Raw genomic sequence first — 15,792 nt, 5'->3', positions numbered from 1 at the left:
ATGCGAACTGCAGCTCTAATACAGAGAATGGCTGTACTGTCACATTTGCAAAGTAATCCTCTGACTCACTGTCTGCTTGTTGTGTGTAATTCAGGGCATCACCAGCAGGGGGCGCTGTCCAGCACCGGGGTCAGAGTGTAAACAAGACGACGACAATCAACAACCATCAGTCAGAATCAGAATGGCTACAGGTATGTTCACCTGGATCTTTATAACTAAACTTCTGTCCTGTTGGTGCACAATAGTTCAGATGAAGAAGCTTACACAGGCGCTAACAGGGCAGAGAAAAAGTTTCATCAAGCAGTGTCATTGATCCCACTGGTAAAGTGATTTGTGTAATCGATCGGTCCAACAGTTCCAGCGCAGGGACCTGACACCAGTAATGGTCGAATGACTCCACTCACCAGGCAAAGCTTCACCTGAGTGAAAGGAGCCGGAGACCCTGAATCAGCAGGTTGAGAGTGAAACACAAACAGGAATGTGACAGCGGTGTTGTTTGTTACGTAAAAGTCTACAGACAGACGGACATACTTTATTGATCCCGAGGGAAATTGGATTTCGTTACAGCCGCACCAACCACGGATAGTGTAGAAATATAGCAATATAAAACCATAAATAATTAAATAATAATAAGTTACTCATGCCAAGTGGAAATAAGTCCTAGACCCGCCTATTGGCTCAGGGTGTCTGACACTCCAAGGGAGGAGTTGTAAAGTTTGATGGCAACAGGCAGGAATGACTTCCTATGACGCTCAGTGTTGCATCTCGGTGGAATGAGTCTCTTGCTGAATGTACTCCTGCGCCTAACCAGTACATTGTGGAGTGGATGGGAGACATTGTACAAGAGGGCATGCAACTTGGACAGCATCCTCCTTTCAAACACCACCGTCAGAGAGTCCAGTTCCACCCCTACAACATCACTGGCCTTACGAATGAGTTTGTTGATTCTGTTGGTATCTGCTATCATCAGCCTGCTGCCCCAGCACACAACAGCAAACATGATAGCACTGGCCACCACAGCCTGGTAGACATTGAATCTTTGGACACTCCCTTACTTTGTTCAAAATATAGTCTTTCTGTTCTTGCACATTTTTAAAAAATCTATTCAATATACATAAGTGGTTTACTTGTTTACTTATTTTTTTTAAATTTTATTATTATTTTTCACTGCTAGATTACCTATTGCATTGAACTGCTGCTGTTAAGTTAACAAATTTCACGTCACATGCCGGTGATAATAAACCTGATTCTGATTCTGTTTTACGTGTGCAAGTTTACCCTTCAAGCTCCCGTGTTCCGGGGCAAACTGTCCCAGCCGAACCAGATAACAAACAACCCCATCCGGTAACGTACTTGTGAATCTCCCCGACACTCTTCCCAGCTGAATCACATCCATCCTGTAGATTGTTAGCAACTGCATCCTTAGCAAATGCAAAACTCTCTCAGCGAGACTTTGTTTAGCTACTGGAACTGCACGCAAGACTCTCCCTTTGCCAATGACTTGTATAGTTGCTACGTGACAATTATTATCCAGGAGACGGGATGGGACCCAGGGGACCAGGCATCATGGGCTTCAAGGTTATGTTCAATTTGTAACCCAGGGGACTGGACGTTGTCCATCTCAAGGCAGAGGTCAGTTTTTGACCCAGGGGACAAGACAGTGTGTGACATAGCAACCGGAGAACGTTTGATCTGGAAGATCGGACTACGAGTAATCCAGTGGCTTGTCTGTGAGTGATACAGGTGACTGGACAGTTTGTGATCCAGGGAGATTTATGTCTGTGGGAGATAATCCCAGTGATAATTCCCGGTATCTGCTGATGCCGTTCCATTAATAACCGCTGGTTATTGGTGTGTTCAACAAATGCATATCAGTATTACTGTGTCTACCCAGTTCTTTTTCTGGGAGTCGATGTGTCCACTCACTGGCTTTCTGGGATGGTCACCTGGCAGGAAGTGTGGTTCACATTCACCAGCACAGTCCCACTCCAAATCCGGTCAGCCGGAGTCCCAGCTCCATTGCAGACACCCATTGTGAATCTTTGTTCGAGCATAAATCACTCTAAACCGGCAATTCATCACTTACTGCAGGTGGGAAATTAAATCGGGTACAGAAAGTACTCAAGGGGCTTCTACCAGGCAGCTCATCGAGGGAAGATAATCGGGACACGGGAAGCAAGGTTCCAAAGCAGGGTCAGATTGAGAGCAATGTCCCAATGGAATGCGGTCCGGCCGCAGAGGAGGAGGAGCAAATTCAGCCCAGAGACAGTGACGTCAGAGACACCGAGCAGGACCCTGGAACCGGCACAAGTGAGGCGACTGCCTGTCAGCCCAGAGACAGTGACGTCAGAGACACTGAGCAGGACCCTGGAACCGGCACAAGTGAGGCGACTGCCTGTCAGCCCAGAGACAGTGACGTCAGAGACACTGAGCAGGACCCTGGAACCGGCACAAGTGAGGCGACTGCCTGTCAGCCCAGAGACAGTGACGTCAGAGACACTGAGCAGGACCCTGGAACCGACACAAGTGAGGCGACTGCCTGTCAGCCCAGAGACAGTGACGTCAGAGACACCGAGCAGGACCCTGGAACCGGCACAAGTGAGGCGACTGCCTGTCAGCCCAGAGACAGTGACGTCAGAGACACTGAGCAGGACCCTGGAACCGGCACAAGTGAGGCGACTGTCTGTCAGCCCAGAGACAGTGACGTCAGAGACTCTGATCAGGACCCTGGAACCGGCACAAGTGAGGCGACTGCCTGTCAGCTCGGAAGCTCATTAAACACGGAATTGTCAAGTGCCCAACAGGGAGTGGGTGAGTGAAACATGAGGGTGATGTGTTCGCAGAATGAGGTGGGAAGTGGGTAAATGTGATTCCTTGTTGGAGGGTTGGTCAGAGAGGGATAAAGTGGGCGTGGTGCAGTCGGTGTAGTGTGGCACCGGTTACCGCACTACAGGAAATGTCCTACCTGTTCTGAGGATTTCCAGGATGTGTATCGGAGGAAATGCAGCTCTCTGGATCAGAGAGTATGACCAGGATATGAGTTCTGGGAAATGTATTCGCCAGGATAGAGAGAGGATCTCTGGGAAGCGACAGGCCCAACATTTATTGCCCATTTTAAACTGAAATCGGTGAGTGGGTGGGACGGTGGGAGAGACAGATTTCTGGTGAATGGGTTCCTTCTGGGAACGTCTAGCACAGCGCATTGATGGGTCGGTTTTTTAAGGCCAGTGTTGGAGATTAGGGCAAAATACGTGTTTCCAGCTGAAAGCAGGTAAACATTGAGGTTCAAGACATGACTGGTTTGTTAGGGCTGGGTGAGAGCGGTGGAGACAAGCGAGATTTGAGTTTGTGACTACATTCTCATTTTATATTCGCAGAGCCAAAGTTTACAATCCCCGACCTCCTGGCAGAGGGGGGCGAGTATCGACTGTACCAACTGACAAAGTTCTACGGGGACAGACTCAAACAAGCGATTGAAGAGAAAGTTGAAAGACTCGGTTGGATATTGACAAAGGAGGGACATTTCAGTAGAGAAGAAAATGAGGTGAGTATATTTAGTGTATTGTCACTGAACTGCTGGTATCAGAGGGAATAGTGATCGATATTAATCTCCTGCACTTTCTAGGAGTTCTACATGGCAATGGAGACTTTGATCTCTGACTTGTCTTCAGTAGATCCGTTTCGGCTGTTCAGGTGGGGAGCACTGGGAACTGCAGGTTCAGAGTCACCTTCTCCTCTCACACCTGCTGTATTTATCCGTGTACCGGACCTCATTTAGACCTTTGTCTTCAGTAGATCTGTTTCAGCTGTTCAGGTGGGGAGCACTGGGAACTGCAGGTTCAGAGTCACCTTCTCCTCTCACACCTGCTGTATTTATCAGTGTACCGGACCTCAGTCAGACCTTTGTCTTCAGTAGATCTGTTTCGGCTGTTCAGGTGGGGAGCACTGGGAACTGCAGGTTCAGAGTCACCTTCTCCTCTCACACCTGCTGTATTTATCCGTGTACCGGACCTCAGTCAGATCTTTGTCTTCAGTAGATCTGTTTCAGCTGTTCAGGTGGGGAGCACTGGGAACTGCAGGTTCAGAGTCACCTTCCCCTCTCACACCTGCTGTATTTATCAGTGTACCGGACCTCAGTCAGAACTTAGTCTTCAGTAGATTTGTTTCAGCTGTTCAGGTGGGGAGCACTGGGAACTGCAGGTTCAGAGTCACCTTCTCCTCTCACACCTGCTGTATTTATCAGTGTACCGGACCTCAGTCAGACCTTTGTCTTCAGTAGATCTGTTTCAGCTGTTCAGGTGTGGAGCACTGGGAACCGCAGGTTCAGAGTCACCTTCTCCTCTCACACCTGCTGTATTTATCAGTGTACCGGACCTCAGTCAGACCTTTGTCTTCAGTAGATCTGTTTCGGCTGTTCAGGTGGGGAGCACTGGGAACTGCAGGTTCAGAGTCACCTTCTCCTCTCACACCTGCTGTATTTATCAGTGTACCGGACCTCAGTCAGACCTTTGTCTTCAGTAGATCTGTTTCAGCTGTTCAGGTGGGGAGCACTGGGAACTGCAGGTTCAGAGTCACCTTCTCCTCTCACACCTGCTGTATTTATCAGTGTACCGGACCTCAGTCAGACCTTTGTCTTCAGTAGATCTGTTTCAGCTGTTCAGGTGGGGAGCACTGGGAACTGCAGGTTCAGTGTCACCTTCTCCTCTCACACCTGCTGTATTTATCTGTGTACCGGACCTCAGTCAGACCTTTGTCTTCAGTAGATCTGTTTCAGCTGTTCAGGTGGGGAGCACTGGGAACTGCAGGTTCAGTGTCACCTTCTCCTCTCACACCTGCTGTATTTATCTGTGTACCGGACCTCAGTCAGACCTTTGTCTTCAGTAGATCTGTTTCAGCTGTTCAGGTGGGGAGCACTGGGAACTGCAGGTTCAGTGTCACCTTCTCCTCTCACACCTGCTGTATTTATCAGTGTACCGGACCTCAGTCAGACCTCTGTCTTCAGTAGATCTGTTTCGGCTGTTCAGGTGGGGAGCACTGGGAACTGCAGGTTCAGAGTCACCTTCTCCTCTCACACCTGCTGTATTTATCAGTGTACCGGACCTCAGTCAGACCTTTGTCTTCAGTAGATCTGTTTCAGCTGTTCAGGTGGGGAGCACTGGGAACTGGAGGTTCAGAGTCACCTTCTCCTCTCACACCTGCTGTATTTATCAGTGTACCGGACCTCAGTCAGACCTTTGTCTTCAGTAGATCTGTTTCAGCTGTTGAGGTGGAGAGCACTGGGAACTGCAGGTTCAGAGTCACCTTCTCCTCTCACACCTGCTGTATTTATCAGTGTACCGGACCTCAGTCAGACCTTTGTCTTCAGTAGATCTGTTTCAGCTGTTCAGGAGGGGAGCACTGGGAACTGCAGGTTCAGAGTCACCTTCTCCTCTCACACCTGCTGTATTTATCTGTGTACCGGACCTCAGTCAGACCTTTGTCTTCAGTAGATCTGTTTCAGCTGTTCAGGTGGGGAGCACTGGGAACTGCAGGTTCAGAGTCACCTTCTCCTCTCACACCTGCTGTATTTATCCGTGTACCGGACCTCATTCAGACCTTTGTCTTCAGTAGATCTGTTTCAGCTGTTCAGGTGGAGAGCACTGGGAACTGCAGGTTCAGAGTCACCTTCTCCTCTCACACCTGCTGTATTTATCCGTGTACCGGACCTCAGTCAGACCTTTGTCTTCAGTAGATCTGTTTCGGCTGTTCAGGTGGGGAGCACTGGGAACTGCAGGTTCAGAGTCACCTTCTCCTCTCACACCTGCTGTATTTATCAGTGTACCGGACCTCATTCAGACCTTTGTCTTCAGTAGATCTGTTTCAGCTGTTCAGGTGGGGAGCACTGGGAACTGCAGGTTCAGAGTCACCTTCTCCTCTCACACCTGCTGTATTTATCAGTGTACCGGACCTCAGTCAGACCTTTGTCTTCAGTAGATCTGTTTCGGCTGTTCAGGTGGGGAGCACTGGGAACTGCAGGTTCAGAGTCACCTTCTCCTCTCACACCTGCTGTATTTATCAGTGTACCGGACCTCAGTCAGACCTTTGTCTTCAGTAGATCTGTTTCAGCTGTTCAGGTGGGGAGCACTGGGAACTGCAGGTTCAGAGTCACCTTCTCCTCTCACACCTGCTGTATTTATCAGTGTACCGGACCTCAGTCAGACCTTTGTCTTCAGTAGATCTGTTTCAGCTGTTCAGGTGGAGAGCACTGGGAACTGCAGGTTCAGAGTCACCTTCTCCTCTCACACCTGCTGTATTTATCAGTGTACCGGACCTCAGTCAGACCTTTGTCTTCAGTAGATCTGTTTCGGCTGTTCAGGTGGGGAGCACTGGGAACTGCAGGTTCAGAGTCACCTTCTCCTCTCACACCTGCTGTATTTATCAGTGTACCGGACCTCAGTCAGACCTTTGTCTTCAGTAGATCTGTTTCAGCTGTTCAGGTGGGGAGCACTGGGAACTGCAGGTTCAGAGTCACCTTCTCCTCTCACACCTGCTGTATTTATCAGTGTACCGGACCTCAGTCAGACCTTTGTCTTCAGTAGATCTGTTTCAGCTGTTCAGGTGGGGAGCACTGGGAACTGGAGGTTCAGAGTCACCTTCTCCTCTCACACCTGCTGTATTTGTCAGTGTACCGGACCTCAGTCAGACCTTTGTCTTCAGTAGATCTGTTTCAGCTGTTCAGGTGGGGAGCACTGGGAACTGCAGGTTCAGAGTCACCTTCTCCTCTCACACCTGCTGTATTTATCAGTGTACCGGACCTCAGTCAGACCTTTGTCTTCAGTAGATCTGTTTCAGCTGTTCAGGTGGGCAGCACTGGGAACTGCAGGTTCAGAGTCACCTTCTCCTCTCACACCTGCTGTATTTATCAGTGTACCGGACCTCAGCAAGACCTTTGTCCTCAGTAGATCTGTTTCAGCTGTTCAGGTGGGGCGCACTGGGAACTGCAGGTTCAGAGTCACCTTCTCCTCTCACACCTGCTGTATTTATCAGTGTACCGGACCTCAGTCAGACCTTTGACAAGGTTCCGCACGGAAGGTTAGTTAGGAAGATTCAATTGTTAGGTATTAATATTGAAGTAATAAATGGATTCAACAGTGGCTGGATGGGAGATGCCAGAGAGTAGTGGTGGATAACTGTTTGTCAGGTTGGAGGCCGTTGACTAGTGGTGTGCCTCAGGGATCTGTACTGGGTCCAATGTTGTTTGTCATATACATTAATGATCTGGATGATGGGGTGGTACATTGGATTACTAAGTATACAGATGATACTAAGATAGGTGGCGTTGTGGAAAATGAAGTAGTTTTCAAATCTTACAGAGAGATTTAGGACAGTTAGAAGAGTGGGCTGAAAGATGGCAGATGGAGTTTAATGCTGATAAGTGTGAGGTGCTATATTTTAGTAGGACTAATCAAAATAGGACATACATGGTAAATGGTAGGGCGTTGAAGAGTGCAGTATAACACAGTGAACTAGTAATAATGGTGCATAGTTCCCTGAAGGTGGAATCTCATGTGGATAGGGTGGTGAAGAAAGCTTTTGGTATGCTGGCCTTTTTAAATCAGAGCATTGAGTGCAGGAGTTGGGAAGTAAAGATAAATTGTACAAGGCATTTGTAAGGCCAAATTTGGAGTATTGTGTACAGTTCTGGCCACCGAATTATTCATAAAGATGTCAACAAAATATAGAGTGTACAGAGGAGATTTACTAGAATGTTACCTGGGTCTCAGCACCTAAGTACAGAGAAAGGTTGAACAAGTTAAGTCTTTATTCTTTACAGCGTTGAAGTTTCAGGGGGGGGCATTTGATAGAGGCATTTAAAATTATGAGGGGATAGATAGGGTTGATATGGATAGGCTTTTTTCCATTGAGAGTAGGCGAGATTCAAACAAATGGACATGAGTTGAGAGTTGGGGGCAAAAGTTAAGGGGTAACACGAGGGGGAACTTCTTTACTCAGAGAGTGGTAACTGTGTGGAATGAGCTTACAGTAGAAGTGGCAAAGGCAGGTTCAATATTGTCATTTTAAAAACTGGATATGTATATGGACAGGAAGGGAATGGAGGGCTTTGGGCTGAGTGCAGTTAGGTGGGACTAGGTGAGAGTAAGTGCTCGGCACGGACTGTGTTTCTGTGCTGTAATAGTCATATCGTTGTATGACATAAGTGCAAGGGCTGTATATCTGGACAGTTGAACAGGCATTCAGTCTAAAATTAATTTTGCATCTTATCAGGACCGTCGGTCAAATTCACCTCAGCTCATTAATCCAGGATGAATATTAATCTGTGAGATTCGCCATGTCTGTCCATCTACTCCACAATAAATTAATTGTTTGCTTTTATAGAAAGTCACTGAACTGACAGAGAAGGGAAACCGGACAGAGAGTTCCAGACTCTTCCTCAGTTTGGTGAATGGCAAAGGCTCCCGGGCCCGGAGGGCGATGTGGGAATCCTTTGTGATGTGGAGGACTGAGTTACCGAAGTTGGACAGGATACTGAGGGAGATACAGGAGCTCGGTATGTTAAAAACACGCACTGAACACAAAGGCACATTAAATAGTTGTAATTATTTAGTTTTGTTTTCATGAACTCTTTTTTTTGGTTTAAACAGGTCCTGACCCAGAGGAATACATAAACATCGCACAAGGGTTGTCTGAGTTACCCACTGAACTGATAGGTGAGTGATGAAATGCTCAGTTCAAACCACATCTCAAATGTTAGACTGTGACTTGGCAGAATCTGGGAATGAAAATCCACCATCAATCATTCGCCGATCTCTGGTTTCAGGTTACAATTCAGATCATCTCTCGTTGCAGCCTGAACATTGTAAAGTGTATTTTTCCAGCTGTTCCAGCTGTTGATGTATTAATCCAGTCCTTGTGTCTCTGAACCCTCCACTCCGGGTCCTAACGCTCTGGGAATCCCCACACACCCCAGACAGGCTCCTGACACACTGTATGACCCAGTCCAGGTGACCTTTCTCTCTTCAGACCTTTCAGATTCCGAAGCACCTTCTCCTTCGTAATAGCAGCTGCACTCAATTCTGTCCGCTGATGCTCTTTACAATTTGGAATTCTGCTAGTGACTTCCACAGAGTATGTCTGACATTTCCTTTTGCACCCATTACTAAATCTACAACTTCATTTTCCAGCGGTTCGATATCAACCCTCTACTTTTTTTACTCTTTATATATCTGGGAAAGAACAAAAAAAACCACTTTGTTATCCTCTCTTATGCTATTGACCATACCCTCGCATTTCCTGCACATTCACGTATCCCTTGAAGAACCTATAACATAGTTGCCTCCAACACGACCCAGGCTGTGAAAAATCTGCCCACATGTACACTAAATTTACCCCATTTCACCTTAACCAAATGCCCTCTGGTATGAGCCATGAATCCCAAGTTGAAAGTAAAATACAGGCTCTCTACCCCAAATCTGATCTCTCAATCTTATAAACATCTGTCAGATCTCTATTCTAACTCCAGAATAAACAATCCAAGTTTCTCAAACCACTACTTACCTCACATGGCACCGAATCCAAGCAACATCCTGGTGAACCTGTTCTGCACCCTCTTCAATCATCCCCAGTGCTGGACAATCAGAAGTGAACACAATACTCTAGATACTCCCTAAAACCATAAGTCTTAGGAAGATAATGAAGCCATTCAGCTCAGTGAATTTGCTCCGCAATTCTTCTCAACCCCATTATCCTGCCTTCTCTAAATGCTGACGCTCTTCCGAATCAGGAACATCTCTGAGTAAAGAAACCTCCATTTCCCGCATGTTCTGTTCCTGTTTTGACACCATTCATGTTTGCAGTGGACACCTGTGACTCCCTAGTGTGTAGCTTTGCCAAAATGCACAGTGTCCTGCTCTCCATATTTCCACACCAGGTCAGCAATAACATTGTCTGTTAATGATGCAAACAATGCTTTAAATATAGTGGAATATTGTAACGGGAGTGCAGTCAGGATTGCAATAGGATATCCGGGGAACGTTCACCTTCATCAGTAATTAGCGTCAGAATATCAGGATTGGACATTTTTCTGAGACAATCATTGCTGTTAGTTCCTGTGTCTGTGAACAGAATTTTACTTTCTGTCCTTATATCCATGGAAGCATTGAATTAATTCATGTAATCTCAAACACTGAATATTGGAATGTAGTTATAAAGTTCTTTGTCAGTTGAGCTAGTTAACATTTTGAATATGTTTTTGTTCCCATGAAGATGTTCAACAGAAACACAAGGAGACTCTGCGGGCACAAACTGAAACACTGAGAGTGAACACGATCCTGATGAGGGAGAAGATGAAGGTTTTCCAGCTGATTGATCGATACACAAAGCTCACCGTCATTTCAACTCTTCGAGATCGGAGACTGGTGGAACACGAGCTGCTGGCAAGAGGCAGAGACCACGAGGATTATAGAGAGAAACATCTCCGTGGAGCGTTAGAAAAAATACAGACTGCTCAGTTATTCCACAGCAGTTTTTCCCGGAGTAAATCCAAATCTGGGAGTTCTGCAGCAGTAGCCGGAGTGCCAGGAATAGGGAAAACAACAATGGTACAAAAGATTGTTTATGACTGGGCCGAGGGGAAAATATTCCAACAGTTCCAGTTTGTCTTCAGTTTCAAATTCCGGGATTTAAACTCTATCAACTGCAGAATAAACCTGAGGGAACTGATTCTGGATCAGTATCCTTACTTTGGGAATATCCTGAGAGAGGTCTGGAAGAACCCAGAGGGATTGCTGTTTATATTCGATGGCTTGGATGAATTCAAGCACAGAATCGATTTTGCGGACAGTCGGAGAGATACAGAACCCAAGCACCAGTGCCCAGATCCCGAGTGGTGGTGTGAAGTGTCTGCCATAGTGTACAGTTTAATCCAGGGCAAGCTGCTCCCAGGGTGTTCAGTGTTGGTGACCACCCGCCCCACTGTGTTACATTTATTGAAAAAGGCGAAGATCGGTGTCTGGGCTGAAATCCTGGGATTTGTTGGTGAGGAACGGAAGGAATATTTCATCAGGCATTTTGAAGATCAGATGGTGGCAGCAGCTGTTTTCAAACACGTGCAGGAGAACGAGATCCTGTACACCATGAGCTACAACCCCTCCTACTGCTGGATCCTTGCTCTGGCACTGGGCCCCTTCTTCACACAAAGAGTCAGGGACCCGCAGCGAGTTCCCAAGACCATCACCCAACTGTACTCCTACTATATTTACAGCATCCTGAAAAATCACAGCCGTGAGATTGAGAGACCCCGTGATGTGTTACTCAGGGTGGGTCAGATGGCCTACAGAGGAGTTTCCGAGAAGAAGATTGTGTTTGCAGACGGAGATTTGATCAAGTTCAATCTGCAGCCTTCGCAGTTCCTGTCCGGGTTCCTGATGGAGCTTTTGGAGAGAGAGGATTCTGCCCGGAGCGTGGTGTACACATTCCCACACCTCACCATCCAGGAGTTTGTAGCTGCAGTCGCACAATTCCTGACTGTACATCCCGAGAATATCCTGAAATTCCTCACTGAAGCCCACAAGACAAAAGATGGGCGATTTGAGGTATTTCTCCGTTTTGTTGCTGGTCTCTCCAACCCAATGACAGCTCGGGGCCTGGAGGAGTTTCTGGGTCCATTTCCTCATCAAACAACCTGCCGGGTGATTGACTGGGTGAAGGAGGAGGTTAAACGCCAGAGTGGAAACAAGAGGAGTGAAGCTGGTAGAAGGAGACTCCTGCACACATTGCACTACCTGTTTGAGTCTCAGAATCGTGGACTGGCTCAAGACGCACTGGGATCTCTGAAAACACTTTCATTCAGTGGAATGACACTGACCCCGGTTGACTGCGCGGTCCTGTCTCATGCCATCGGACTCTGTGATACAATAAAACACCTCAACCTGGAGAAATGCAACATTCAGTGTGAAGGAATCCAGCGGCTGGGACCCGGGCTGCACAAGTGTCAGGAGTTGAGGTAACTTGATTTATCTCTCATTCAGAACTCTGAAACGGTTCCATTGTGCTGTTTCAAAGTAAACGGATTTGGGTAAAACTGCAGTAAATCAGATTGAGATGAATTGTGACAAATGCCACCCCCCTTCATCCCGTGCGATCACACTTCCCCATCCCCCTTCATCCCGTGCGATCACCCTTCCCCATCCCCCTTCATCCTGTGGGATCACTCTTCCCCATCCCCCTTCATCCTGTGGGATCACCCTTCCCCATCCCCCTTCATCCTGTGGGATCACTCTTCCCCATCCCCCTTCATCCAGTGGGATCACTCTACCCCATCCCCCTTCATCCTGTGCGATCACCCTTCCCCATCCCCCTTCATCCTGTGGGATCAGTCTTCCCCATCCCCCTTCAACCTGTGGGATCACTCTTCCCCAGCCCCCTTCCTCCTGTGCGATCGCTCTTCCCCTTCCCCCTTGTTCCTTTTGGATTTCTCTTAGCCATTACTCTTCCTCTTGTCAGATTTCTCTTCCACACCCCCGTTCCTGCTGTGGGATTACTCTTCCCCATCCCCTTCCTCCTGCGGGATCTCTCTTCCCCATCCCACTTCCTCCTGTGGGATCTCTCTTCCCCATCCCTCTTCTTCCTATGGAATCTCACTTCCCGATCCCTTTCCTCCTGTGGTATCTCTCTTCTCCATCCCCTTCCTCCTGTCGGATCTCTTGTCCCCATCCCCATTCCTCCTGTGTGATCTCTCTTCCCGATCCCTTTCCTCCTGTCGGATCACTTTCCCCATCCCCCTTACTGTGGGATCTCTCTTCCCCATTCCCCATCCTCCTGTGGGTCTCTCTTCCCCATCCCCTTCCTCCTGTGGGATCTCTCTTCCCCATCACCCTTCCTCCTATAGGATCACTTTCCCCATCCCCATTCCTCCTGTGGGATCTCTCTTCCCAACTCCTTCCTCCTGTGGGATCTCTCTTCCCAACTCCTTCCTCCTGTGGGATCTCTCTTCCCATCCCCTTCCTCCTGTGGTATCTCTCTTCTCCATCCCCCTTCCTCCCGTCGGATCTCTTGTCCCCATCCCCATTCCTCCCGTGGGATTTCTCTTCCCCATCCCCCTGCCTTCTGTGTGATCTCTCTTCCCGATCCCATTCCTCCTGTCGGATCACTTTCCCCATCCCCCTTACTGTGGGATCTCTCTTCCCCATTCCCATCCTCTTGTGGGATCTCTCATCCCCATCACTCTTCTTCCTGAGGGATCTCTCTTCCCCATCCCCTTCCTCCTCTGGGATCTCGATAACCCATCCCCTTCCTCCTCTGGGATCTCGATAACCCATCCCCTTCCTCCTGTGGAATCTCCCTTCCCCATCACCCTTCCTCGTGAGGGATCTCCTTTACCCATCCCGCTTCCTCCTGTGGGATATCTCTACCCTATCCCCTTCCTCGTGTGGAATCTCCTTTACCCATCCCCCTTCCTCCCAAGCGATCATTTTTCCCCATCCCCTTCCTCCTGTCGGATCACTTTCCCCATCCCCATTCCTCCTGTGGGATCTCTCTTCCCCATCCCCCTTCCTCCTATAGGATCTCTCTTCCCCATCCCCCTTCCTCCTGTGGGATCTCTCTTCCCCATCCCCCTTCCTCCTGTGGGATCTCTCTTCCCCATTCCCCTTCGTCCTGTAGGATCTCACTTCCCCATCCCACTTCCTCCTGCGGGATATCTCTACCCTATCCCCTTCCTCATGTGGAATCTCCTTTACCCATCCCCCTTCCTCCCAAGCGATCATTTTTCCCCATCCCCCTTCCCCCTATAGGATCTCTCTTCTCCATCCCCCTTCCTCCTGTGGGATCTCCCTTCACCATCCGCCTTCCTCCTGTGGGATCTCCCTTCACCATCCCCCTTCCTCCTGTCGGATCACTTTCCCCAACCCACTTCCTCCTGTCGGATCACTTTCCACATCCCCCTTCCTCCTGTCGGATCACTTTCCCCATCCCCCTTACTGTGGGTTCTCTCTTCCCCATTCCCACCCTCTTGTGGGATCTCTCATCCCCATCACTCTTCTTCCTGAGGGATCTCTCTTCCCCATCCCCTTCCTCCTCTGGGATCTCGATAACCCATCCCCTTCCTCCTGTGGAATCTCCCTTCCCCATCACCCTTCCTCGTGTGGGATCTCCTTTACCCATCCCGCTTCCTCCTGTGGGATATCTCTACCCTATCCCCTTCCTCGTGTGGAATCTCCTTTACCCATCCCCCTTCCTCCCAAGCGATCATTTTTCCCCATCCCCCTTCCTCCTATAGGATCTCTCTTCCCCATCCCCCTTCCTCCTGTGGAATCTCCCTTCCCCATCACCCTTCCTCGTGTGGGATCTCCTTTACACATCCCGCTTCCTCCTGTGGGATATCTCTACCCTATCCCCTTCCTCGTGTGGAATCTCCTTTACCCATCCCCCTTCCTCCCAAGCGATCATTTTCCCCATCCCCCTTCCTCCTATAGGATCTCTCTTCCCCATCCCCCTTCCTCCTGTGGGATCTCTCTTCCCCATCCCCCTTCCTCCTGTGGGATCTCTCTACCCCATCCCCTTCCTGCTGTGGGATCTCTCTTCCCCATTCCCCTTCGTCCTGTAGGATCTCACTTCCCCATCCCCCTTCGACTTGTGGGAACTCTGTTCCCCATCCCACTTCCTCCTGTGGGATCTCTCTTCCCCATCCCCCTTCCTCCTGTGGTATCTCTCTTCCCCATCCCCCTTCCACCTTTGGGAACTCTCTACCCCATCCCCTTCCTCGTGTGGGATCTCCTTAACCCATCCCCTTCCTCCTGTGGGATATCTCTACCCTATCCCCTTCCTCGTGTGGAATCTCCTTTACCCATCCCCCTTCCTCCCAAGCGATCATTTTTCCCCATCCCCCTTCCTCCTATTGGATCTCTCTTCCCCATCCCCCTTCCTCCTATAGGATCTCTCTTCCCCATCCCTCTTCCTCCTGTTGGATCTCCCTTCACCATCCGCCTTCCTCCTGTGGGATCTCTCCTTCCCATTCCCCTTTCTCCCATAGGATCTCTCTTTTCTATCCCCCTTCAACCTGTGGGAACTCTGTTCCCCATCCCACTTCCTCCTGTGGGATCTCTCTTCCCCATCCCACTTCCTTCTGTGGGCTTTCTCTTCCCCATCCGCCTTCCTCCGGTGGGATCTCTCCTTCCCATCCCCATTCCTCCCGTAGGATCACTCTTTCCTATCCCCCTTCCTCGAGTGGGATCTCTCTTCCCCATCCCCTTCCTCCTGTGGGATCTCTCTTCCCCGTGACCTTTCCTCCTGCAGGATCTCTCTTTCCTATCCCCCTTCCACCTGTGCGAACTCTCTTCCTAATCCCCCCATAACTGTAGTATCTCTTTTCCCCATCCCATTTCCTACTGCGGGATCACTTATCAACATCCAGCTTCCTCCTGTGGGATCTCTCTTCCCCATTCACCTTCCTCCTGAGGGATCTCTTTTCGCGATCTCCTTCCTCCTGTGGGATATCTCTTCCCCATTCCTTTCTTCCTGTGGGATCTCTCTTCCCCATCCGCTTCCCCATGTATAATTATTTCCCGATCTCCTTCCTCCCCTTCGATCTCCCTTCCTGATTCAGCTTCCTACTGCGGGATTTCTCTACTATATCCACTTCCTCCTCTGGGATCTCTCTTCCCCATCCCTCTTCCTCCTGTGGGATCTCTCTTCCCCATCCCCTTCCTCCTGTGGGATCTCTCTTCCCCATCCCCCTTCCTCCTGTGGGATCTCTCTTCCCCATCCCCCTTTCTCCTGTGGGATCTCTCTTCCCCA

At 49.1% G+C, this 15,792-nt stretch overlaps 1 protein-coding gene across 4 annotated transcripts in view; it reads left to right on the top strand.

The window, feature by feature from the left end:
* LOC140720761 (NACHT, LRR and PYD domains-containing protein 3-like) overlaps positions 1–15,792 on the top strand; it is a 432,530-nt gene that overhangs the window by 394,610 nt on the left and 22,128 nt on the right. For all 4 annotated transcript variants that reach the window (XM_073035591.1, XM_073035590.1, XM_073035588.1 and 1 more), the window contains 5 exons: positions 95–191; positions 3,378–3,544; positions 8,377–8,548; positions 8,643–8,708; positions 10,264–12,001. In XM_073035591.1, coding sequence (XP_072891692.1) covers positions 182–191; positions 3,378–3,544; positions 8,377–8,548; positions 8,643–8,708; positions 10,264–12,001 — 2,153 coding nt within the window. In that variant the 5' untranslated portion in view covers positions 95–181. The remainder of the gene's footprint in view (positions 1–94; positions 192–3,377; positions 3,545–8,376; positions 8,549–8,642; positions 8,709–10,263; positions 12,002–15,792) is intronic.

This window comes from Hemitrygon akajei, unplaced genomic scaffold, assembly GCF_048418815.1.
Source record: "Hemitrygon akajei unplaced genomic scaffold, sHemAka1.3 Scf000046, whole genome shotgun sequence".
Taxonomy (NCBI): Eukaryota; Metazoa; Chordata; class Chondrichthyes; order Myliobatiformes; family Dasyatidae; genus Hemitrygon; species Hemitrygon akajei.
The sequence above is the reverse complement of the archived record's forward strand: the minus strand, read 5'-3'. Positions and strand labels throughout refer to the sequence as shown.